This window comes from Dermacentor albipictus, chromosome 5 (genome assembly GCF_038994185.2).
Source record: "Dermacentor albipictus isolate Rhodes 1998 colony chromosome 5, USDA_Dalb.pri_finalv2, whole genome shotgun sequence".
Classification (NCBI taxonomy): domain Eukaryota; kingdom Metazoa; phylum Arthropoda; class Arachnida; order Ixodida; family Ixodidae; genus Dermacentor; species Dermacentor albipictus.
This window is the reverse complement of record NC_091825.1, coordinates 88,476,231-88,500,689: the sequence shown is the minus strand read 5'-3', so window position 1 is coordinate 88,500,689 and position 24,459 is coordinate 88,476,231. Positions and strand designations below refer to the sequence as shown.

At 47.1% G+C, this 24,459-nt stretch overlaps 1 protein-coding gene across 3 annotated transcripts in view; it reads right to left on the bottom strand.

Moving 5' to 3' along the window:
• The window catches only part of LOC135906852 (sodium-coupled monocarboxylate transporter 1-like), a 114,956-nt gene that overhangs the window by 5,152 nt on the left and 85,345 nt on the right, over window positions 1-24,459 (bottom strand). For all 3 annotated transcript variants that reach the window (XM_065438460.2, XM_070538524.1, XM_070538525.1), the window contains 6 exons: window positions 24,258-24,367; window positions 16,814-16,881; window positions 16,092-16,178; window positions 13,066-13,232; window positions 4,238-4,335; window positions 4,041-4,156 (listed from right to left, as the gene is read on the bottom strand). In XM_065438460.2, the coding sequence (XP_065294532.2) occupies window positions 4,041-4,156; window positions 4,238-4,335; window positions 13,066-13,232; window positions 16,092-16,178; window positions 16,814-16,881; window positions 24,258-24,367 (646 nt within the window). The remainder of the gene's footprint in view (window positions 1-4,040; window positions 4,157-4,237; window positions 4,336-13,065; window positions 13,233-16,091; window positions 16,179-16,813; window positions 16,882-24,257; window positions 24,368-24,459) is intronic.

Sequence of the window (24,459 nt, the reverse complement as noted above, 5' to 3'; positions counted from 1 at the left end):
GTTTGAGAAAGCTCCGAGATTTGAAAGACGCGTTTGTGTAAACATGTAGTCTCGCGAGATGTTCATTAATAACTAGATAGGCTTTTTTGTGTGTGTGTGAGTAACCTGAAGTTCAAGGTTATCGTCGAAAGGCCTATGGTAAAGCGCGTGTGTTATTTAACCTTCTTTCTTTTTAAGTGTTTTTGAATTTTGTAAGGTTAAGCGCGTAGATTTTCAGTGAGTGCATGATTTGCACGGAGAAGCGTTTTTAGTTCCATTAGCGCGTGTCCTGTGTGGACAGAAGGAAGCAGATTTATGACTGGGTTGCTAGTGTGTGTTGAGGGCAGCCGTATTCTGACTTCTTTAGTGAACGTGCGTGGAAAGAGTTAGTAGAAGACGCATCATTTTAAGAGTTCTGCGGAGTGTGTAAGTCCCGCGAGTTTATTTGTTCGTTTAAGTCACGTGTCCTGTAGGACTTTCAGGGAAGAAACGTGAGTAAGCGTAAATGAAAAGTTTGCCTACAACGCAAGTACGCGTTTTGTTTAGTGACCACAAGGCTAGTGCGCTTGTGATTACGTACTTGTGAGGTTGACCAGACTGTTCAGTGGCACCAATACGTGCGATAAGTACGCCACTGCGATAGATTGGAAACATGCTGTTCGTGTGGTCAGGCCACTTAAGTTATGTTCGGCTGTTTTCATTTGTTGTTTGCATCGTCAACGACCCTTTTGTTTTGCAACAACAATAGTACTCTGGTCTTGTCGGCAATCGAGGAGAAATGGATAGCTGTTTGGAAGGGTGGTTACAACTGTTTTGTCGAAATTGGGGAACTAAAAGATCAGGGTTCATTTTGACTCGGTAATAGCCTGGCGAGTCAGGGGTGAAGAGCCTGCGCTTACACGTGGGGCAGCGCTGTGTTATTTGGTTTGTTTGACGTATGTTCTCCAGGGCCCAGGATCCCGAGGGTTGTCAAACGTGGCTCGACCCCAGTACCCTGCAGCTTCTTTCAGCGTTCCTCATGGCCAGCGAATTGAGTTCACCGGCCATTCAGAACTACCGGGGCGAGGACGAGCTGTTAGATATGGCGCCGTTTCCTGAGGCTACTTCGAGTTCCCCAGACCACATCGGATGGCAGCACAGCTAATTGAGGAATGCAGAAGCAGGAAGCGCATTCCAGAGAAGCGGCCGAGCAAACAAGTTTAAGGCAACAAGTTTACGTGCGAACAAGTTCGTGCGCCGCCGGGATTAGCAGGTGGGCATCCGACAATGAAGCAGGTGCAGCCCTCCCCTTCTCCTCGTTCGAAGTGCATTGCCAGTCTGCGAGGCAAGACCGCAGCAAGCCGCCAGGTGTGACACCACGACACGGGCGCCTACCATTGGCTGAAAGTGGCGTCATCGGAGTGGACTCTCCCATTGGTCAAACATGACGTGACTTACAGTGCTCGAAGGGTTTATAAGAAGCCTTCCAGAGAGACCCGAGCATTCTGGGACATTCCCTGTTTCCCTGATTCACCTCTCTCGAACTTCTTGCCGCGGGCCGCAGCGTCCGAGTTGCTGCCGGCCCGTAATGTCTCTACGACTGTTAATTGACGCTCACCTCCCTGTAAATAGAATGTAGAATAAAACCTCCCAAGTTGTGGTTTCCATCCCGAAGTCCCGTCCTCCAAACCCTACATCATATAGTGGTAAATTAAGATTGGTGGTTTTGGTGTTGTAGAAGGGCAATTTACTGATGCAGAAATCATTTTTTTCCTCTTTAGTGTCCCTTCAAGTAAAACATTTAGATTCACTGGGCGTGGACAAGCTTGGACCAGTGGCGCCTTCGCGTGGTGCCGCCGCGAATGTAATGGCACGTGACAGCCGGGCCGGGCCCAGCAGACGCACCACCGCCACCTACGTTGCTTGATTGTTTCATCGTTTGTTCGGTTTTGCATTGCCGTAAGTCACGTGGAAGCAAATCTGAAGAAACATGTAGCGTTTTTGGCTGTACGAACAGTTGTTCAAACATTACTGAAGCTCGTGAGGGCACTCAGTTTCATTGGTTTTCATCGCAGCCTCAACAGATGGAACGGCGGAATGTGTGCTCCACAGCAACATTTCCGACGCTGTTTTTCTGTTAAATAGTTCTGACGTAAATGAAGGAGAGCTGCTTATTCGCAAGAGCTTTGTGTTTCGAATAAATAGTGTGTCTTCGCTTCCTTAGGCGTGACTGCTCCGGATCTTGGGCCCCGAAGGCGAACCCGCTGACTTGTAGTCATTTTGCAATCTTTTAGAGGCAGGGGGAGGGAGGGGAGGAGGGAGTGGCGTGAGGGAATGTTTTATTTCCTCACGCTCCGCAGCTCAGGCGCGTATGGTACACGCCTCCGCGTGCTCTGCATTGAAGGCGAATGCCAATGCAGCGAAGTATTGGCACTCGCCGTCAATGCCAGCTTCACGTGCATCAACCGCCGCCAACTGTTGTTGCCGTCTCACACTGTGTCAAATAGACCAAGACTAAAGATTGGGTTAGTTGGGTTGTTTGTTGACCAAGTTTCTTAGCCAGCGTTGGCAGGCAACCACTGTCGGAGGAAGCTATCCTCGGCCCATGGCCTGACACTGCATGCAGTTTCAATACGTGCAACAAAAGCATTGTTGAAGTTTCTGCAGGACACCAAGCTCGACGAGCGGCTCTAGCAAGACAACTGTCTTATGTACATAAGCACTCACCACTTCTCTTATCACCATAATCCATCCCAGCACTTACACTCCCCTTCCCTCTTCCCCTGTCCAGAGTAGCAGACTAGAGCACACTAGCTCAGGTCGACCTCTCTGTCTTTCCTATCAATAAATCCAATTCAATTCAATTGATTTCCTAGGCATTAGGAGCGACAATGCGTCACAAAAAAAAATGGCTGTGGCTTAGCTAAGGTTAAGCCCAGGATGCGAAGCATACTAGCCTTTATTTTAACGCGACAGCGTTAACGAGCTCATTCGCAGAAAAGCCGGTGTCGTCGGCGTCGGCTCAGGCGTGCGGCGCTTGCTCAGGCGCACATTTCGTTGTCGCGCCGAACGCTACGTTGCTCGACGCTCACCGCGTCCGATGCGGGGCGCGTAGTCGCTGCGCCGTAGCAAAGCCACCTAGAAACAGTCTCTGTAGCACGCCGCAACCTTCGCTTCTCATTCCAACAAGCAGCTCTATTTCCAGGAGGCATGTCACCTCGTGAGTGTCTAGCAGAGGCAAGCGCAGCTGCTTATATACCGCCGCGACGGCGCGAGTTGGAGCCCCGTTTCTCCTCTGTCGTGAAGTCACGGTGTCACGTGGTATTGATGGCGACACCGCCGCGTCTGAGGAGCTGGGTTGAGTTCTAGTAATATGCTTCGCATAAAAATAAATAAATAAACAGAGAACGGGGACGTGCCGACACTCATATGTTCGATCAACGAAGCAGCACAAAAAAAAAGAGACAGAAATGGAGGCGTACATCTCCATTTGTCTGTGATTTTTGTGCTGCTTCGCCACTCTACATGATTAAATACACAGCACTGTTAACGTGCGCAGCAAAAAAGCAGAAGTTGCTGGAGTTCCAGGATTTAGCTTAATTGCTGCGGAGTTTTGTTTGCTAGGTGCGTTTGCTTCACAATTTGCACCCCTTTTCTGCTTTATATGACACCCGACGCCATGAATGCGACCTGTTTCGTTCAACGAGCGACCTTTCTCAAGTGCAGGCACACGGAAGTGCGTTTTCCAAGTCATCAGACCTTAAAATCTGCAAGCAAAGTCACTAGAGGCGCCATGCGCTTCGCACTGTCGTGTGCATCACATGCCAGTGCTCTTACTGCTGCCGTTGGCGGCGCTGTTGGCCAGCGCGCTGCTGGCGCCATACGACGGCCGCCCGGTGTCTATATACAAGTCTGCCCATTTTTGTTTTTGTTGTGTTCGTTGTTTAGAAAGGGTCACCGTTTTCAGGGAGCAGACAGGACAGGCAACCAAACGTTGCGCGTTCTTGGGAGTTTGCGTTCGGTCAACTTCAATATACCGGCATTCATGGACTAGTTAAAAGCAGTAACGGGGTTTCACTTACCTTCTCGGGCACCCAAAAAACCTGAGTATTTGCCATCTTTTTGCTATGATGGCCGCTGAATCGTTGCGCCAATGGAGAAAGGTATTTGGCATCGACCTCTTTAGTGCTTCCTCTTTCTGTAAGGGGAAGAATGGAATGAGTTGAAATGAATGAGTGAATGAATAAACGAATGATTGACGACGACTATGTTGACTGACCGAATATTAGGCTGACGACTAGCGATGTTACCAGCGAAGTGGCGAAGCCAACGAAGTGAGTCCACATGAAGGATATGTGGTAGAAGTGGTTCAGGCCGCTGGACAGAAAAGTGAAATATGAGCTTATTACTTGGAATGCGTTAAACTAGCCATGTAGGATTGGTAACATTACTGGCTTCTTTATTTTTATTGCTCTGCGATTACATTGCGCGGAGTAGCAGTAGCCCACAAGCTTGACCTACAAACTATTTCAAACGTTGATGTATACTTTGAAGACAATCTCTCATCAATGTTTGTGGTGCAGGCACTTGACCATAAAGGCACAGAAGTCCCACGAAGGCGTCTTTTCAAGGAAATAATGTTTCTCTTCATAGCATTTTAACAAGATGATCTGTCTTTCCAAAACAATGAACTCAAACCACCAACGAAAAGCAAATAAAAACAGATTCTACAACTCGTGACTAACCACCATGTACCATTTTCTCCCAATTCAGTGACTACCGTAAGCACCTATTGCGATCAAATATTGTGGGCAGTGTTAATTGAGCAGTCGCTCAGTCATGCTACCAGCGAGAACCGGCTACTCATCTAACATGTAAATAGAAGCATTGGAAATGCTACAAGAAATAAAGATATGTACAGGCGCCGACAAAAGTGGTATACTCCACGCAGTCCACGCAGCGGGAGCCGGAGCAGCGGCACACTAGAATTACTGTATGTGCTACCGCAGGTAGCAGAGTTGCGCGTCTGTTTTATCACGCCGCTAGCGCCTCTATTGGCAGAACGTCATCACGTGGTAGCCAAGCAACCGTGCATTGCGGAGAAGCAGATGTTCGGGCCAATTTCTGTATTTCCTGACGCCGCCGCTGCAGTGAACTGGATTGACACAAGTTATCGCCAGTCAAATTCAAATCCAATCCGGCCGATTTTGCCGTTCGCTGTCCACGTGCGTGCTAGCTGCGTAGCAACAACGCAACTTGCGCAGCGCATCTCACGTTTGTTTCGTCGGCCTGCCTCGTGACACCTTACTGCAGTAATTGCTTTTCTTCCTTTGTAAAACTAGTGAAGGGTGTTCAGGTAAAGACACCTGAACAAACAAATTTTCAGTCAACTGCCTATTGCGTCAAGTGTGCATGTACGAGATGAAATTGCTTGACTAACAGCTACGTGCTTTTTGGGCTGTGCTAAAAAAATTCACAGCTGGAATATTAAAAGCTACTGCAAGTCTGGATTGTTCTTTAAATAATGGAAGCACGTAGAGTTATATAGAATATTTAGCTGGAATTACCAGTTGTCTGCATGTGATGCACCACACTGCTTTCACAGAAGTGTCGCAAAAAAGCCAGCTCACATTTTCATGATTATGCACTGCTTGGGTTGTTTCTCAATATGAAAGAGGTTACTACTAAGTAAAGACATTTAATCTACTACAGCTTATGTGAAGCAGGATGCAAGAGGAATGAATGTCGTCATTTAACATACGGTAAGGGCCTAACTGTGTTTTGAATTATTCCCTATAATGTAGCTATGTCAATCCTGTGAGAAAACCTTTCGCTACACTCCCACAGAAGGCTACTTTTGGAATCCCTGCAGTGAAAAGGCACATAATGAAATCACACTTGCAGGTGAAGCTGATATCCATTGCTTGCTGGTAGATCGATATGTTCCTACACAAGCTCTAATGGGGTACCAGAGTCGAAATATCAATGGTTGGTCATTGATTTACCAGTAATATTTTAGACTGGCTACATGTTGAGAGCTATGGCACATAAGCAAGTATGGGCCTCATTATATTTAGTACAGTTCCCTTTGTAAAAGAGCACAACTTGATAAAGCTCACTATGTCAAAATATTTCTACGCGCATACACTAGTGTTCTTTTTTTTTTTTCTCTGAAATTCGCATTGCGACTTTATTGCCAAAAAAGAGGTAGTTGCGGCTCAGTGCTTTTTGTTACTGTTTACATGCTAAAAGAGCACCGCACTGCTCTTAGTAGCGTATTTATCTCTGTTGAAACAAAATCTGAGTGCCAAGCAATATTCAAGCGAAGGAAAGTTATTAAAGTATCTGATTGTTTACCTCAATTACTAAAGTTTGTCCAGTTTTAATACGCTATGTTATTTCGAACCTTATACTACATTGTGAAGTAGCTTTTTCGAGCGAAACTTATTGTAGAATTTCCGGAATCTATAATATAACATCACCATATTCCCTAAGTTTATTCAGTGCGATCTAAACGTTACCGTCGCGCTTCACGAATGCTGCATCTGATCGGCGTATATAGAATACACAATACATCCTAGATACGCGAGTGCCCATACGTTATTAGGGCGGAGAAAGTGGACAGGTGAATGCAAGCCCCCCCCCCCCCCCAAAAAAAAAAAAAACTAATATCTACGCTGCATCTTATACCGCGCGCTAAAAAAGGGCAGCGCCTTTTTCTTCACAATCTAATCCAGTAAGCTGTTTCGGTGCGCTTTGTTTGCGATTAGGCGGAAAAGCGGTGCACAAGCGATGCAAAAGCGCCCACGGTCGATCGACGATACGCTAGGCATGTCGCCTGCAAAAACAGAGTGCGGCTTCGCCGCATAGACATGGTTGCTTCTCAGGCAAGATGGCGGACCTACGCGCAACTCTGCTACCTACGGTAGCATATACAGTAATTCTACGGCACACTGCATCGCGACGCCATCTACAGGCGGCATCTGGGATCGAGACAGCCAATGGGTGCCCTTTATTATCGGCAGACACGATCCCAGATGCTGCCTGTAGATGGCGTTGCGATGGAGTTTGCCACCTTAGTTTGCCGGGTGTGTTTCGTGCAGATTTGGTTTTGCAGGATTGTTAGAGCGTCCTTTCGCGCCACGTGCTTCAACACGTGCAGCTGGTTGGGACGTTGAGTGTTTGTAGTCTTTAAATGGTAGCTTGTAGGTGGCAATATTATTAGCTATTAGGTGGTTTTACTGTGCGTGTTTTTGGTAGGAAAGTGAGAGCGTGTCCGCGTGGTTGAGCGCGTGCGAGAGCGTGTCATACCTTCGGTCTCCGCGGCATTGGTTGCTTTTGAAACAGTGCTGAGGGTCGCTTTGCAACATTTTGAGGATTTGGATCCTGTGCGTATTGGTTCTTGCTAAAAGGCACATGCTCTGCGTTGATATAGTGGTATAGTATTGTAGTATTTGCATCAGTAGTAGCATTATTATAGTATTATAGTATTTACAAAAAGCCGTGCAATACATGGCGAGAAAGCCGGTAAAGCAGGCAGTGCGCGAGGGGTCCCTCAAGGCAGATGAGGATACGGATGAGAATGGAGAGGGCATCGAACCAACCGGCACACAATGTGATGTCGATACTAGACTGTAGAAAATGGAGGCTTTCCAGGAAGAACTTGTCAAACAGGTGCAAGAGCTCAAGAATGAGCTGGACAGGGAGCGTGATGCATGGAAGGTAGTTGAAAAGAGACTTGAAGCAGCCGAGGAAAAGCTGAACAGGCCGGCCATTGTGAACGAGAATGTGCGTGACAATGGGACGCAAACCTCCGACGCGACAGGCGAGGGAGTGTCACCAGGGTACGCAGAATTCGGGCAGCGTGATGAAGGGTTAGCTGGAAAGAGCGGCAGCTACCTCGAGGCCGCCGCGCGGAAAAAACAGGAGCCCAGAGCACAATGCCCCTCGTCGAGATCGAATCACGCGGAAAAGGACAAAGGGAAGCAGGGAGAGGTAGCAGTGAGTTAAAGGGTGATTGTCGCCGGCGACTCAAACATGGCTAGTTACTCAAAAGCACTTGTGGAGAGGATGAAAGGCGATAAAAGAGTGGCGGTAAGGATATTTCCAGGGCGGACACTGGGTACTGTCATGGAGCGAGCAAAAGAAAAGCTCGCGGAAAATGCCCACGTGCGCAACCTCATCATAGTAGCAGGTGGGCGAAATGACGTCCTAAACAGGAAAGGGCCAGGACTAGCCCAGCGCTTGGCGAAGGGGGTGGACGACTTGCGTGAGTTACCCTTCAGGTGCAGATCGTGGTGTGCACGGTGCCGGAGGTGCCTGTATGTGACAGTCACGTACAAAGGGCCATAATGGCTGCTAATGAGGCAATATGGAAAATGAGCCGAGAGAAAGGCTTCGAGGTGGTCGAAGTAAACAGGGAATGAGAAGTTGGGCTGGTTTTAAACGAGACGGGATCCACTTCAATTACAGGCTGGCACAAGAAGTGGGCTGGCGAATTGGTGGTCGCGCTGTTGCTTTTTTAGGGGGCCCGCGGTCGCTCAGGAGGCCAGAGTAGATAGTAATAAAGAAGGTCCCCTAGGGGAACCTCACAAGAGCATCGCCGTCGATAGCAAGAAAAGGAGGAAAGCAAGAAGGAGAGCTCGCCATGCAATAGGTTACATAAACATGCAGGGCGGCAGAAGAAAGGAAACGTGGGCAGAGATTGAGGAGCAGTTAAATAGAGAACAAATAGGGGAGTGTGCGGTTACAGAAACGCACCTTAGAGACCCAGAAGAGCCGCCAGTTATTGAGAATTATGTTCGGGAAGAGTGCAACAGAACTAAGTCGGAAAGAAAGGGAGGGGGAGTTGGAATGCTCATCCATCAGGGAGCCAAATGGAAAAGAGCAAATTCAAAATGTCAAGAGCATCTTTGGTTATCAGGTACAATGAGTGGGAAAAAAAATTGGCTGGGCGTTACGTATTTGGGGACCGGAAATAATTGCACAGAGAAGAATAAAGAGTTCGTGGAATGCATAAGCGCTGATATTAAGGGTTTCAGGAATGGTGCTGAAATTGTCCTATTAGGTGATATGAATGTCCACATGCAGGATTTAGATGGCTATACAGACAACAACGGGAAGTCAATGCTAGACCTTTGTGAGCAACATAACCTCGTTGTCGTGAATACAGGGCGTAAGTGTGATGGGCAGGTCACGTGGGAAGTGGGAAACCGGCAATCGACCATTGATTAATGTCTGATGACAGAAGGAATTCATGATAAGTTGAGAGAAATGGTCATTGATGAGGAAGGGTATAGCAGCATAGGGAGTGACCATAAACGCATCATTTTAAAAATGGGACATGTAGTTGGGAAAGAGAGCAAGGAGCGCAAAATGGCCAGTCCAAATCTGAAGGCTGAACAAATAGCAAATATGGTCACTAGAGTCGAGGAAGAAATTGGCAAATGGCCAAGAGTGGGATTATGGTGAGCTTCTAAGTGTAATAACGACAGAAATACGAAAAGAGAAACAACATGTTCGTTGGAAAGGAACAAAGAAACCGAAAAGCTGGTGGAACAAGGAGATACGAGAAGCGATCGCCGAACGACAGAAAGCATCTCGAGAGCACAGGCAGGCAAAGAAGGCGCAGTTGACACAGGATGAAGTAACTAGTAAATGGGAAATATACCGGGAGAAAAAGTCTATAGTTCAAATACTGGTGCAAGCAAAATTAAAAGGTGAAAGTGAACGTTGGTTGTCAGAAATACGTGAGAAACAGAAGGCCGCACCTAGAATATTTTGGAACCACAAAAGATTATTAGGCAGGAAGTCAACAACAATAAAACATATCCTAGACGAAGATGAAAACAGACTGAAAGGAGAAGCGGCAATAAATTAAGTCCGAAAAATGACAGCCGAATCTTTCCAAGGCAATGACGAGGTTCTATTTGAAGAAAAAAAAGAGCATGAAAGAGACCCAAGTGGAAAAGGAGCTCGTGCTGACAAATTTCAACTGGAAGAAAGCGGAAGAGAAAATTCCTAAGCGCAGAGCCACAGCGCTAGACGAGGTTCCCGTTAGGCTGATTAATGAACTAAGATCAAAAAGTAAAGAAGCTCTGGTGAAAGCAGTGGAACAAACTTTAAAAGGTAGACGAATACCAGACAGTTGGAGACAAAGTAGAATGAATTTAATTTATAAAGGCAAGGGGGAGAAACATAGAATTCACTCGTATAGACCGTTGACCATTACATCGGTAATATGCAGGCTAGCAATGCAGGCAATCAAATTAAAGCTTCAAACTTGGGCAGAGAATAATGGCATTTTGGGAGAACTTCAGAATGGCTTCATAATAGGTAGGTGTTTATATGATAACTTATTTGTTCTTACTCAGTGTATTGAAATATCATAAGTAGAAAGCAGACCGTTATATGTGGCCTTTTTAGACATTACAGGAGCCTATGACAACGTAGACTGCAAAATTTGTGGGATATTCTGAAAGGGGAAGGTTTAGGTGTCGATTGTCTACAGCTTTTGAGAGAGATTTACCTAGAAAATACCGTTTTCGTTGAATGGGAAGGGATGAGAAGCGAGGAGAAAGTTCATGTCAACAAGGGACTGAGACAGGGGTGCCCTTTATCCCCGCTGCTATTTATGATGTACATGGTGAGGATGGAGAGGGCGCAAGAAGGGAGTAATATCGGGTTTAATCTCTCATACAAGCAGGCGGGTACAGTAGTTGAGCAGCAGCTCCCAGGTTTATTTTATGCGGATGACATCGTGTTGCTAGCTAACAAGGAAAGTGATTTGCAACGTCTGGCTAATATCTGTGGACAGGAAGGCAGCAATTTAGGTTTTAAATTTAGTGTCAGAAAATCAGGTGTTATAGTATTCAATGAAAACAGTGAACAGACAGTGAAGATACAGGTCAGGAAATACTTCGGGTAACAGAATATAAATTCCTTGGTATATGGATAAACGAAGGCAATAAATATATGGAAACACAGGAAAAAACAATAACAGTGAAGGGGAAGAGAAATGCAGCCATAATGAAGCATAGAGCGCTATGGGGATACAATAGGCACGAGGTCCTCCGAGGTACGTGGAAAGGTGTAATGGTTCCAGGACTTGCTTTTGAAAATGCGGTTGTTTGCTTTAAATCAAGGGTACAATCAGGACTCGATGGGAACCAAACGTCAGTGGGTCGCCTCACAATGGGCGCTCACGGGAAGATTACAAATGAAGCTGTGCAGGGTGATATGGGCTGGACTAGTTTTGAAGTGAGGGAAGCTCGCAGTAAACTTGTGTATAAAGAACGCCTGAGGAATATGGAAGAAAGTAAATGGGCTGAGAGAGTGTTCAGGTATCTGTACAGCAAAAACATTGATTCACAGTGGAGCAAAAGAACTAGGAAGCTTACCAGCAAGTATGTGGCCTGTAGGGTGGGCAACACAGCAACAAAGACGGTCAAGGGCAAAGTCAGAGAGACTGAAATAATCTCATGGGTGGCGGCAATTTAAAGGAAACCTGCCATGAGTAACTACTTAAGAGGAAAACACGAAATCAGGAAAGAAACAATTTATGATAACTCAAAGGGAAGCTCATTAGTTTTCGAAGCGAGATCGGGATTCCTTAGAACACGCTCCTATAAAGCGAGATATAAGAAGGAACAAGAAGCATGTGCTTGCTGCGGTAAAGCTAGGGAAACTATGGAGCATGTTTTATTAGAATGTGAAGACGTCTACTTTGCGGGCGATTTAGGCACCACTGGCCTCCTTGAAGCCCTTGGCTTCAGCGGGAGCAGTGGAAAAGTAAACATGTCCTCAATAGGCATTAGTAAGGGGCGATTGAAGGATTGGTAGACGAAAAGTAGGGAAACGACAAAAACCCGGAGACGTACAAAAGCACAGTTAGCAATAGGGGATCAGAAAATTTGGGTATGGGAGTTTATAGTGTTTATTTTTTTATTTTTTAAAGTTTAACTTAGCTAGGACATTAGGCAGTATAATAGCAAGCGCTTGGTGGCGCAATCCAACGCCCCGTTCCAAAGGGGACGCTCATAACATCCATCCATCCATCCGTTGTTCCGGTTCCCGCTGCGTGGACTGCGTGGAGTATACCACTTTTGTCGGCGCCTGTACACAGACATCATCTTCAAAGTTCACAGACGTCGCTGGTAATGTGAAAATGAGGTCCCTTATGAGAATCACCCCGTGAATGTCAATAAAAGCTACACCGCTTCGTACATGTAAAAAACAAGTCACGCATTATATACTGCGGGTGTCCCAAGTAACTTGAGCCAAACTTTAAGAATATGCAAGTGCCACATAGCTGGACAGAACCAAGGTAATATTGTTTGCCGTCGCTTGGAGATGCTAAGATTATTTTTTGCATTCCACCTAATTACATAATTAATTTTTATTAATGAACGGCTCAAATATTAAATTTAGGTTACCAGTGTAAATGAGAAAATTGTGGATCAACATGAAAAACTCCCGATACAGATTTCTGTTGCTCAACACATGCTACGTAGAAGTGTTTTTCAAAGCATCAAGGAAGCCCGCGAATACATACAAAATTGCCGCGCGACTGACCCCTCGAGGCACTTTGCGTGTATTCGCCGGTTTCTTCCATGATTAAAAAAATATTTGTATGTAGCCCGTGTTGAACAGCAGAAAGCTGTATCGGGAGTTTTTCATGTTGCTCTACATTTTTCCCATTGACACTCTTCACCTAATTATAATATTTGAGAAGTTGTTTGAGAAGTTAATATTGAGAAATTGGGACTATGTAATTCGACAGGATACAAAAAATAATCTGGGTGTCTACAAGCGACGGCAAACAACATTACCTTGGTTCTGTCCAGCTACACGGCATTTGCATATTTTAATGCTTGGCTCAAGTCACGTGGGCACCCTATTTATTGTCCCGGCTGGGGTGCATTGCATCACTGTTCTCCACCCTATACACACCCGAAGAAGTACGTGATCTCATTGCACGAGATATTGGAGCCGGCTTTCTAGTTTGCAGTTGGTGTGCTGAGTATTGAGCATTAATTTCTTTTTCGTTTGTCCCTTGAAATGTTGAGCTGCAGGAGGCCAGTAGACATGAAACGGAGACGCATATACCTGGGCGTTGGCGGAGGCTCGAACGAGCCCAACGTCAGCGTCTGGTTGAAGCTGGAACAGCCGGCCGTGGATGTAGGCAGCTGGTCTACGGGGCGCGGGTGAAGGATCGAACCGACAAGGAGCCACGAGGCGACGAACAGCCCGGCAAGCATGCCCGCTAACGCTCCCTGCGAGAAAGCGCCACACACGGGATCATTGCTACATTCCGTTGCGGTAGTTCTTGCAAGGCGAGTTGGTACGTACTCGTGAACAGCAAGCCATATAGACAAGTGCACAAGGGATGAAGTGAACTGGGTGAGCGCTGGACGGCAAACAACATTATCTTGGTTCTGTCCAGCTACGTGGCATTTGCATATATTTAAATCTTGGTGCATGATGGTTGGGAACATAGGCACCGACTAGGGTGTGGTAATGCATACATAAGGTATTCAGTTGGCAAAACTTCTCAGGCGCGAGTGCGAGGCCAGGAGACAGTGAGGGAAGCTTCAGGGAAGTGAGGCAAGCTTCAAGCAAACCACGCAGCTGGCTTAGGAAACAACGCAAAAAGTTATACGAAGGAACGAAAATGGGCGCGGCCTTTTGGGTACGCGCGGCCTTTCGGGTACAGGGTGAGGCCTTTTGGGTACGCAAAGACGCTTGGTTGCGCTATTCTATAACACTCCCTAGTCAGTGCTGTCCTTATTAATTTTTATTCGCCATATGCTTTATCAGCTGCTCAATAACGTATAACCCACGGTGTTCCTACTTGCTCTGGCGTCCTTTCGCGCTCTTAGTATATCACTGTGACGTATCATTTATTGGTTTATTTGTTAATATGGTTGCTTATTTGTGTGCATGTTAATTTATTACCTTGTAATCCTCTTTTCTACCGCTGAAAAATAAAATGAATCAATGACATAAGGCATGCTTTAACAAGTAATTCAACTATTGCGTTACGGAGTCACATTGCTTTATGGTAATAATTTTAGTCATATGTTGTGTTGAGAAATGATTATGTATTGTGTAATATTTTTGTATGTTCCGTCCTCTCAAATAATCTTTCCTCAGAGAACGGTTTCTTGATTGTGCCTTCGTGTATTAAAACTTTCAGAAGGCGTTACATGGTTTTTTTCAACGATGTGTATTTGTGCGAATTAATATGCGCAAAACATATATGTCTTCCTAAAGTGATTAACTGAATCCGCTTGTCGTATGGCGCATCCAAGAGACGCCATTCTCTTGGTGGTGCGAGTGGATTCAAGCTGTGAAATTTAACTGCCTCCTACCATGAGGTCTTGTACCAACTCATATAAGGCCGTCAGTTCAGTGCACAATTATTCGAGGTCACTCACACGAAGTTTCTTCAAGTGCAACTGTTATTAAAGGTCATATATATATATATATATATATATATATATATATATATATATATATATATATATATAAAAGCCCTCCCCTCCACCCTCCACCCCCCGGAAAAATTTAAACTTTCCGCCTATGGTTGGGACACCCTGTATATGGACCGGCTTCCCACACTTCACGCACATACACTTTTTTCCACTTTGACTCTCCTAATTAGGGGTGTGCGAATATTAGAAATTTTTGACTAACGACTCGAATACTATCCTATTCGATTTGGTCTTCGAACGAATAATCACTATTTGTAAATGCGAAGGTTCTTCGAATACTTTTCGAATATTTCAGAACGTCAATTCTGCGCCCATATAAACACAAAATTGGTGCAAGAGTACGGTAAATTATTACCCCGCGGGCATAGTATAGGCATAAAACACTCGAACTTGCGTAGTGGAGCAGGCAACGTCACTTAGGTAGCCACACTTTACAGGCTGCACAGCGATCACTCGCACTCTCTGAAGAGCCCTTTGTATGCGCAAAGAACCACTTGTTTGCTACTAATGCGCCATTTGTGCGTTTAATTAACAACGCTTCATAACGTACTACACGATGACAGAAACTTGCTAACTTTAAAAATACTGGGATGCGAACATCGTTTTATGTAATTGCGGTAACGGCTGTTGAATATTCAAAGCTATTCCGAAAGTATTCGATTCGTATTCGATTCCGTCGCAAACTACCACTATTCGCACACCTATACACTCCTAATGCTGACGCACTTATGTCACCGGAAAAGGCATCGCTACAATATCGCGGCCCTAGTCGGTCACACGGGAACTTCGCCGGTGGAAGCGCAATCACATACGGCGCAATGACGACAGCGCGTCGTCCTGCCATCACCGCGGCGCGCCGTGATCTCCGTTTGGGTTGCGTAAATGACGCGACACGTTTCTTGCCTGCGAGCCTCACGGTGCGGAATAAGCCACCTCATCGTACTCGGCCGGATCGTAGTGCAAGAAGTCGCTGATGCCGTCGCTGGATGCCAGGAGGCACGAGGGGGACACCGACGTTCGCGCGCCAGCGTTTTTCTTTAGCAACCGTAGCGCCATTGAAGCTCGAGATTTTTTAGACTCGCGCTTGTAGCCATTCGACAAAGCGCGATTTGGCTGCAACCACTCCGTCGCCGAATGCAGGCAGTCGGCGCTCCCGTCAGTGCTCTGTCGCTATAGCTGCGTGCGCCCTGTGCTACGCGCCTGCTTTGTGGTTGACTACAGCGAGACAGACACGAGTTTCAGTCAGTTGGCTTCGCTGGTGTGTCTCGGTGAAGTGAATTCAGCTGGATCCCGTGCAGACGAGAAGGTATAGTTACGACACCTCGGTGCACTCATTGAATAACCAAGAGCCGCGCTTGGGAGGATTGAATCAGGCTATAATCTCGCAAAACATTGATACTTCAAAGTCAGTTCAGAGAAAATTGCGACGTTTCGCTTCAGTGCGCATGAGATTGCATCTTTCACGAGCGAAACAGCGCTAGAGGCGGACGGACGCATTGTAGTTTTTCCGTATATGTATCGTGGCTCGCCGCGCTATCTATAGCTTTACCTCCGCGCTTTCGTCCTTCCTATATTACGCTCGGTTGTGGGCCACCTTACTCAATCTCAACAGGAAATGACGTCGAATGGTGAGCTTACCGTTTTCTTGCAGCAGGGAGCTAGGACGCCCAGTAGGAAGATGGCCAGCAGAGGACCCGAAGTTACTCCCAAGAGACTAGTGGAAGCCTGCGAAATTCGAACTGTATAAGGAACCCCCCCCTCTCTCCACCAGCTCTGATGCACACACATGCAATATACTCCGGACAGAATGTGGACCGCACGTGGTGAGTGTCTCTTTGACAATCGCTTTCTTACATTCAGTTTCAGTTTGTTATTCGTTTAAGATACAATTCGTTAGAAAAACACAATGTACGGGCCAAGGAGTCTGCTGGCTTTTTTACTTGACATAGCAAGTTCTACTCAATGAGGCCTCTTTTCTGAAGTTTCTTTAGTCATGTGAGCCTCATGGACGTGTAATGGCGCAAAATTCTACTTGCGTGCCTCATGGAAGGAGGTAATCACGCATCTTCGCGGGAGTTTTCCGATAAGATCGGCCATGTTGTCGAGATCACCCTATATATATATATGTATAGCTGGGGAGTTCGCAAAGCGAATCCACTTGTAACGGATTCTCAGGATGGCGCCAGTTTCGAGATATCAGTTCCCGAACTTTGCGGAGAAATGCATTGGCTTTCCAGTTACCTTACCGACAAAACGTCGTATTATGCATTCAAGCACAAAAGTTACTTTGTGACTGCAAAACGCGCTTGCACGCGCTCCAAACAAAAGTCCCAGAAGTTATCAAACGTGCGTAAGCTTACCTGCATGATGGACTTCAGTGAGCCGACAAGGAATGCCACGGCTATAGACAGCAAGCCGTAGGCTGTACCTGTCAGGCAGAAAAATTGATGGAAGATTTTAATGGTGGCACCCGTTTGAAATATGCATGCGATAGAAATGAACATTACATGAATGTGTATGCGTGCACTGCTTTCTGACGTAATCCCTGCTGTTAGCCTATTTTCGCAAGCCAATTTTTGCAAGCCAACGATAGACAGAGGACTTTGTTTCAGTTCCTTTCTCCTTTCCTCTTGTGTAAGAACAATAAAAAACACCGAGCGCAGCTGATTTTAAACGATTCATCTTAATGACGCTAGAATATGTCAACGGCTGCACGCATTCAGGATTTCAAGAATTACTCTTGACTTCCGCCTTAATATATACCCTGCGGATAGACATGGAAGCTTTATTCGGATTACCTTCAGTTGTAAAAAAAAAGTGCTTGAAGATTAACTAACACCGAATGCACTGAAGGAGATATCACCTTACGATGGTCTCTTCGCGTGCTCGCTATCAATCGGTGGATGAACTATTGAGCCAATACGCACCGCCAGGCATTCCTTTTAAATGGACCTTCAAAGGAGCTTACCGTAAATCTGCTCTCGTCGCATACTTCAATGATCCTAGAACGCACCTAACCAGTGCGTACTGAATGACTCATACCGCACTGTCTTCCGTACGTGTAATAAATGTCTGACAGTGCCTCGTGGTAAAGAGTTGCAATACTTATACTACATGCAGCTGTCACGGCTGAATGTGAATATTGACACGCGTACTTGTTTGTATTTATCGGGCGACACGTTTCACCGCCTACAAATGCTATCGCACAGCGCAGGACGCGCCTGCATGTATCGGAAGTTTTTGGAATGGTATCGATGGTTCCATCCGCTCTCTGTGAGCGAACCTTGTCTAATCTGATTGCATGTGTGCGCGAAGCGAGTAATGTGGAACTTCGTGGAAGGCACGCGGCTCCCAGCGATTACTCTGGAACATTCGACGACTCATGTATAAAAGCCGATGCGCTTGACCCGCTGATCAAATTTCGACGACCGCCGATCGTGTTTGCCGCCATTGCTCTCCAATGAGTGTAACTTGCGTTTGTGGGCACAAGTTCGCCCAAAAAAACGCTATTTTCGCCATTCACCGTTTTGCTTTCCTCGCCGTCATTACCACATGACAATATACTGACATGTGTATTTATTCTTTTCTCGGGTACTGCATTCCATCCGTTAACAACCTAAAGTTATCGCTCAGCGCAAGACGGGCCTGCTTGATTTGGAACATTACTCGAATGTTATCGTTGATTCTATCTGTTGTGTATGTACTTGCCGAACCTTTTGTAATCAGATTTTATGCGCGACACGAACTGTGTTGTAGTTTCTGGACTGCACGTGGACACCAGCGAATACCCTGGAACTTTCCACGAGTCATGTATAAAAACCGACACGCTTGACCCGCAGATCAGATTTTCGAGGACCGCCTACTTTGATCGCCGCTATCGTGCTCGAGTGTTACTTGTTTTGCTGCAGGCCCAAGTTCGCCCAATAACTAGTAAAATTTGTGAACAGTTTGGACGCTGCGCCGTTCTTCACCGTCACTACAATGGGACAATATTGAGATAGTCGTTCAACCGGGACTTTTATTCTAAATGCATCCTTATCATCCTTTCTCGTTCTTTTTGCTGCTACGTCGCTTAAGTATCTACAGAGGGAAAAGATGGATGGATGGATGGATAAATAAATAAATAAATAAATAAATAAATAAATAAATAAATAAATAAATAAATAAATAAATAAATATGTAAAAGAGATACCTCGGCGTTCCAGTTCGTCCCGAACTTACTAAAGGCACGCTTTTGAAAAACTGTTACCCGGAACGCCAGTGCATTTCGAAGTACACTTAAAGATCGTATATATCGAAAGTGGTGCTAGTTTTAGGATTTCCGCTAAGCAGAAATGACTTCACTACAACTCTGCTTCAATTTCGCATTTACAACCTGTGCCAGAAAGTGAAAAAATGTGTTAATTAGCATATTTTTGGTAATTAGCGCCATTATCGCCGTAATTCTTGCTGCTAATGTCCGCCTTTAGCCACGAATCCTGTCGGCAGAAAAAGGCAGGGACCGAGCTTTGACAGATTACTTTAAAAGGAAATGTTCCGGGAGTATGCAGGGTGTCCTACGAAACTTGAGCCAAATAAAAAAAAATACAAATGCCACTAGCTGCAACAGTACATTACAGCTGAGGCCAAAAGACCGCAAGTAATTTTGCTACAGGAGACACTGTGTGTTACACCCAGCCTCGCAGGCTACAAATCGGTGGCGGCAAGGGGGGAGTCCAAGAGAGGTGTAGCTACGCTAGTGAGCAAAAAGCTCGCATACGTTGAACATGATATTCAGCCAGGTCGCGGCAGAATGGAGGCGCTTCTGGTTGAGGTTATCCCCAACAGCTGGCTTAAACAAAGCGTGTTCATCCTCAATGTTTACAGCCCACCATCTGATCAGAGACAGTCTTTCCACTCCCTGTTTATGAAGGCGGCTTCGCTCGCTAGAGAGGCACCGTTAGTAATCGCGGGAGACTTCAACGCCCCACACAACGCATGGGGGTACATCAGGCAGACAGCTAAGGGCACAAATCTAGCGCGGGCCATCGATGACCTAGCGCTAACAGTCATCACCGATCCCCGTTTCCCCACGAGACTGGGCACGTCGGTGGCTAGGGACACAACCCCCGATCTTGCCCTTATCAGAAATGTAGAGCAAACAACATGGGATAACAAGCAAGAAAACCTGGGCAGCGATCACTTCATCATTAGTGTTACCCTTCAGGTCAGAGCCCCACAGGCCAGGGAATTTAAAGTTACGGACTGGGATGCTTTCCGTCAGCTCAGAAAGGAGGACACTGGCGAATACGCCAGCTTCAGCGAACTCGTCGAGAGACTCAGAGCAGACGTTGAAAAGGCTACAAAAACTATTCAAACCGAGCTCGAGGTTTCCAGGATGGACCCGCACCTCGCACATCTCTTGGAAGCTAAAGCCTCTATTTTGAGGCGATGGAAAACACAAAGGCTTAACCGGAGGTTGCGAAAGAGGGTTGCCGCACTTAACAGGGAGATTGAACAGTACTGCACCGAGTTAGCTAGGCTACAATGGGATGAAATCTGTTCAGCAGTCGATGGGCGCATGCGCACAGGCGGAAAATGGAATCTCCTCAAGCACATGCTAGATGACACGCAAACCAAAAGCAATCAAAGACAGACATTGTGCCGCCTCATTCACAGGTACAAACAAGAAGGAGGAACCGAACAAACGCTCTTAGACGAGGTAGCCAATAGATATCTCCCGCTAGGCGCAGCACACTCAGAGGAATATCCCAACATCGAATGTGACACGGTAAAGGAGCTCGATGACCCTTTCACGGAGTCCGAAATCAGAGCAGTACTTCACAACTTAAATAGCAGGTCGGCCTCAGGTCCGGACGGCATCTCAAACAGACTGCTAAGGAACTTGGATGATAGATCAATTGAGCTGCTAACGAAAGAGGTCAACAAAACTTGGGAGAATGGGTGCGTCCCGGACGAGTGGAAAGCGGCCTCGGTTGTGCTTATCCCGAAACCGGGTAAGCCCCTAAACCTTGACAACCTAAGGCCGATATCGCTAACCTCTTGCGTAGGCAAGGTAGCGGAGCATGCGATCCTGCACAGGATATCGGATTACATAGAACGCAACGAACTGTTCCCGCACAACATGGTCGGCTTCAGGCCCGGCCTTTCCACACAGGATGTAATGCTACTCCTTAAGAAGCAAATTTTCGATAACAGCACTAGGGATGTTAGGGGCATCTTAGCCCTTGACCTGACCAAGGCCTTTGACACTGTATCTCATCGATTTGTCCTGCAGGCCACGGCCAGCCTAGGTCTGGGAGCAAGGTTTCAGGCTTTTGTTAGATCATTCCTCATGAACAGAACAGCCACCATCAGGATTGCACAACTCAAGTCAGATGAGTTCGCGCTAGGGGCTAGAGGCACTCCCCAAGGAGCAGTCATCTCCCCCTTACTGTTCAACATAGTCATGAAGGGCTTGTCAGAAAGGCTCAAATCCCTTCCTAATATAAGCCACTCGCTATACGCAGACGACATCACGATTTGGTGCCCCAGAGGATCACTTGCAGAGGTAGAGCACTCGCTACAATCAGCCCTAGACGCAATGGAGTCCTACCTGGAAGACACAGGCCTCCAATTATCACCAAACAAATCTGAACTGTTACTTTACAGGCCAGCCAGGCAAGGTGTTCGGGGGCTCACCCCCCTAAACCAACTTCCCATATCCCTCTTTGCGAGAAACGGGCAGCCCATTCCTCAAGTCGAATATATCCGAATCCTAGGATTACTGATTGACGCGCGTGGATGTAACGCCAGAACGCTCACGCGCATCACGGCGAAAACCGAGAGCATGCTGAGACTAGTTGCTAGAGTATCCGGACGAAAGAAGGGACTAAGTGAAGACAACCTCCTCAGGATCCATCACGCTTTCCTAATGAGCCACATCACCTATGTAGCCTCAGCCCTTAACTGGACCAAAACCGAAAAGAATAAGCTGAACATTCTCATGCGCAAGAGCATAAAAAAGGTACTGGGGTTACCTGTAAGCACTTCCTCGGACAGGTTAAACAAACTCGGTATGCACAACGACATTGATGAAGTGATCGAAGCGCAGGTCACCGCTCAGGTAGTCAGGCTCTCGTCAACCAGGGCAGGGAGACGCATCCTAGACGAGGCCGGCATGGCTCCAAGAATACTCAATGAACGGAAAATCACCTTATCCAGGGAGGCACGGTCAACCTTTGTGGTCAGCCCATTCCCTCGGAATATGCACCCGCAATACAATGTAGGGAGACGAAAAGCCCGAGCACGGGCGATTTTACAGAAGGCCAGTGAGAATCAGGATTCGACTGTCTTTGTCGACGCGGCTCAGTACGGCAACTCTAGCACGTTCGCTTTGGCAATCATTGACGGCAAAGGGGAATTACGCTCCTCGGCGTCGGTTAGGTTTGCTTCAAGTGGAGTCGCGGAACAGGTCGCCATAGCCCTGGCCATGACCGACCCCTCGCGCACCAACGTTTTCACCGACTCACGAGCGGCCATCAAAGCTTTCGAATCGGGTAACCTAGCCCACGAGGCTGCCTCCATTCTGGAAAAGAGAACAAACCCTGGCACTCACTTCATCTCTTGGTTTCCCGCCCATATGGGTGCGGACGTTCATCAGAACATACCTAACCTCAACGAGCTTGCCCGTGATCGTGCGCGAGATCTAACACGCCGCGGCGGCATGGAGGCCTTATGGGGACAGGATGAAATCCAGCAGAACGATCCGCTCCTTACTTTTCACGAGATAACATCTCACTATCGGCTTAGCAGAAGGGCCTATCCTCTTCCTCACCCGAAGTTGGACAGGTCTCAGACAGTTTTACTTAGAATGCTCCAGACGGGCTCATTCCCTTCGCTGGGCTTTCTCAGCCGTATCTACAGAGACGTCGATTCAAGCTGTCCGGACTGCAATGAGATCTATTGTTCCTTAGCGCACATGCTCTGGCAATGCCCCGCGTTACCTAACGGCCCTCTCTCCAGCGAAGCCGACTGGGAAGAGGCACTCCGGAGCCCATCGCTCCAGACACAACTAGAGGCAATCCAGAGGGCCCGAGAAAGGGCGGAACATCACGGCGTTCCTGCCCCGACTTGGACGCGGCCAGCGGCTTCCGCGGGTCCCCGATAGGGGCCTCCGCTGAAGCTCCTCAGGATCAAATAAAGTTCGTTGTCTGTCTGTCTGTCTGTCTGCCACTAGCTGGACCGAACCAAGCTAATGTTAAGACACTCTATTGTCACATTTAACTGAGGCATTTCTTAGCACGAGGATCTTATTTAAAGCGAATATTGCTTGCCGAGCTCAAGGCGCATTTTTTGTACGTGTCTGGCCTCTAAGGCCGATGATGGCGCCATCTGGGAACGGTGCAGCGAAGAAGTAGTTTACCGTTTCAAGCATAGCGTGTCTCTACGGGAGCTGCAAATAGAGCGATTCCAGCCAGCATAGTAACGCTAGCTAATACTTCGACTTGTCTAAACGTCGTCCTCTTAAAGCGCAAACTTTACTGGCCGCGAACTTGCGATTTCGCCGTGGCGATGCTCCGAGGAGGCACATGACGTCACAACGCACGCCTCGCCACGGATATTTCTCTCTCTCGTGCCCTAGTCACTACTGAGCATGCGCCACTAGTAGCACCGAGCCACAGGAGTTCCGCAGCTGCCAGCACCGCGCCTTTCCGCATCCGCCGTTTGATATGATGTCACAATGCGTTCCTCGTCGTTGCGCTCGCCTCCGCTCGCTTCGCCAGCAGCGTCCGATGTCTCATAACATGTTGGAGGAATGAAAAGGCGAGCTCGCGTGCGCCGCAACCACATTTCAGGCGGCAGTGTGGACGGCGACAATTCTGATAAGCAGGAGGAGGCCTGGAATCGACATCGGAATGAGATGAAGAGGAAACGAATCGCCCAGGAAACAGACGAACAGCGCACCGAACGACTGGCTAAACGCCGCAACATAGCTAGACAACCAGACTTACCTGGACTTGCAATTAAGATTAACGAAGGCTAACCATGCTATGCCTTAGCTTTCGCTACGTATATCCTGGCATAGCCGAGCTAAGCCACTGCCAATATTTAGTTTCATACGGCTTTGTGGCATTACAAACTAATGATTTTCAGCAATATACGGTGTCATAATCAGACTATAATAAAATTATGCGACGACAGAATTAGAACACAGGACCTATATCACACAAGCCTGATATTGAAACCATTACGCCACGGACGCATGCATCGACAAGTGGCATAGAACACCCTTTCTCGCGGATAAGCCGGCGCGTTCAGACCCTTGGCGCGTTTCAATCCGCCAGTCGCACTAGAATAAAAGGACGTATCAGAAACGCCGCGAATGGAACACGAAACTATGGATCACCAGTGAAAATTTAAACAAATATAGACATAGAGTGCACTGCATGTAGATATATGTACATAATATCCAGCCTGTCTATCATTCAGTGCAAATCAAAGCATTTGTTCGTATAACATGCTGCTCTAGTGTACTAATATTTATACCTCGAAAAGCACGCTTCATACCCACGCACACGATTAATGAGCCACTCACGCCATGGATAATTCACATTACATAGACGTCAATTGGAATTGAGTCTGCCTGCTTGTTTTCTTTTCTGATTCTGAACCATGATTTTCAATGGGCTGCCTATCATCTCACGTGACGTCACGGTGCCTCAGAACGTGCAAACTTTCTTTCACTTAGGGAAGGCTATAGGACCGTAAGCATGATATCGCTCACTCAGGCTCTACGCGTCTTGCTGTCTGGAGTGAACGCACCAACGCACTTGAGCAGCACGATGGACTGGGTCTCCGTCAGCTTGACCCGCGGCCGGATGAGGTCTTCCCAGGTCGCCGCCGCCATGGAGTTGTAGCCCGACGACAGGGTGCTGCATCGGCGTGGGTGGTGATCAAGAAGGGTACTTGCATTGGAACAAGTTGGTGCAACATTCCCAAATTTAATCATTGCGAAAAAACGAAT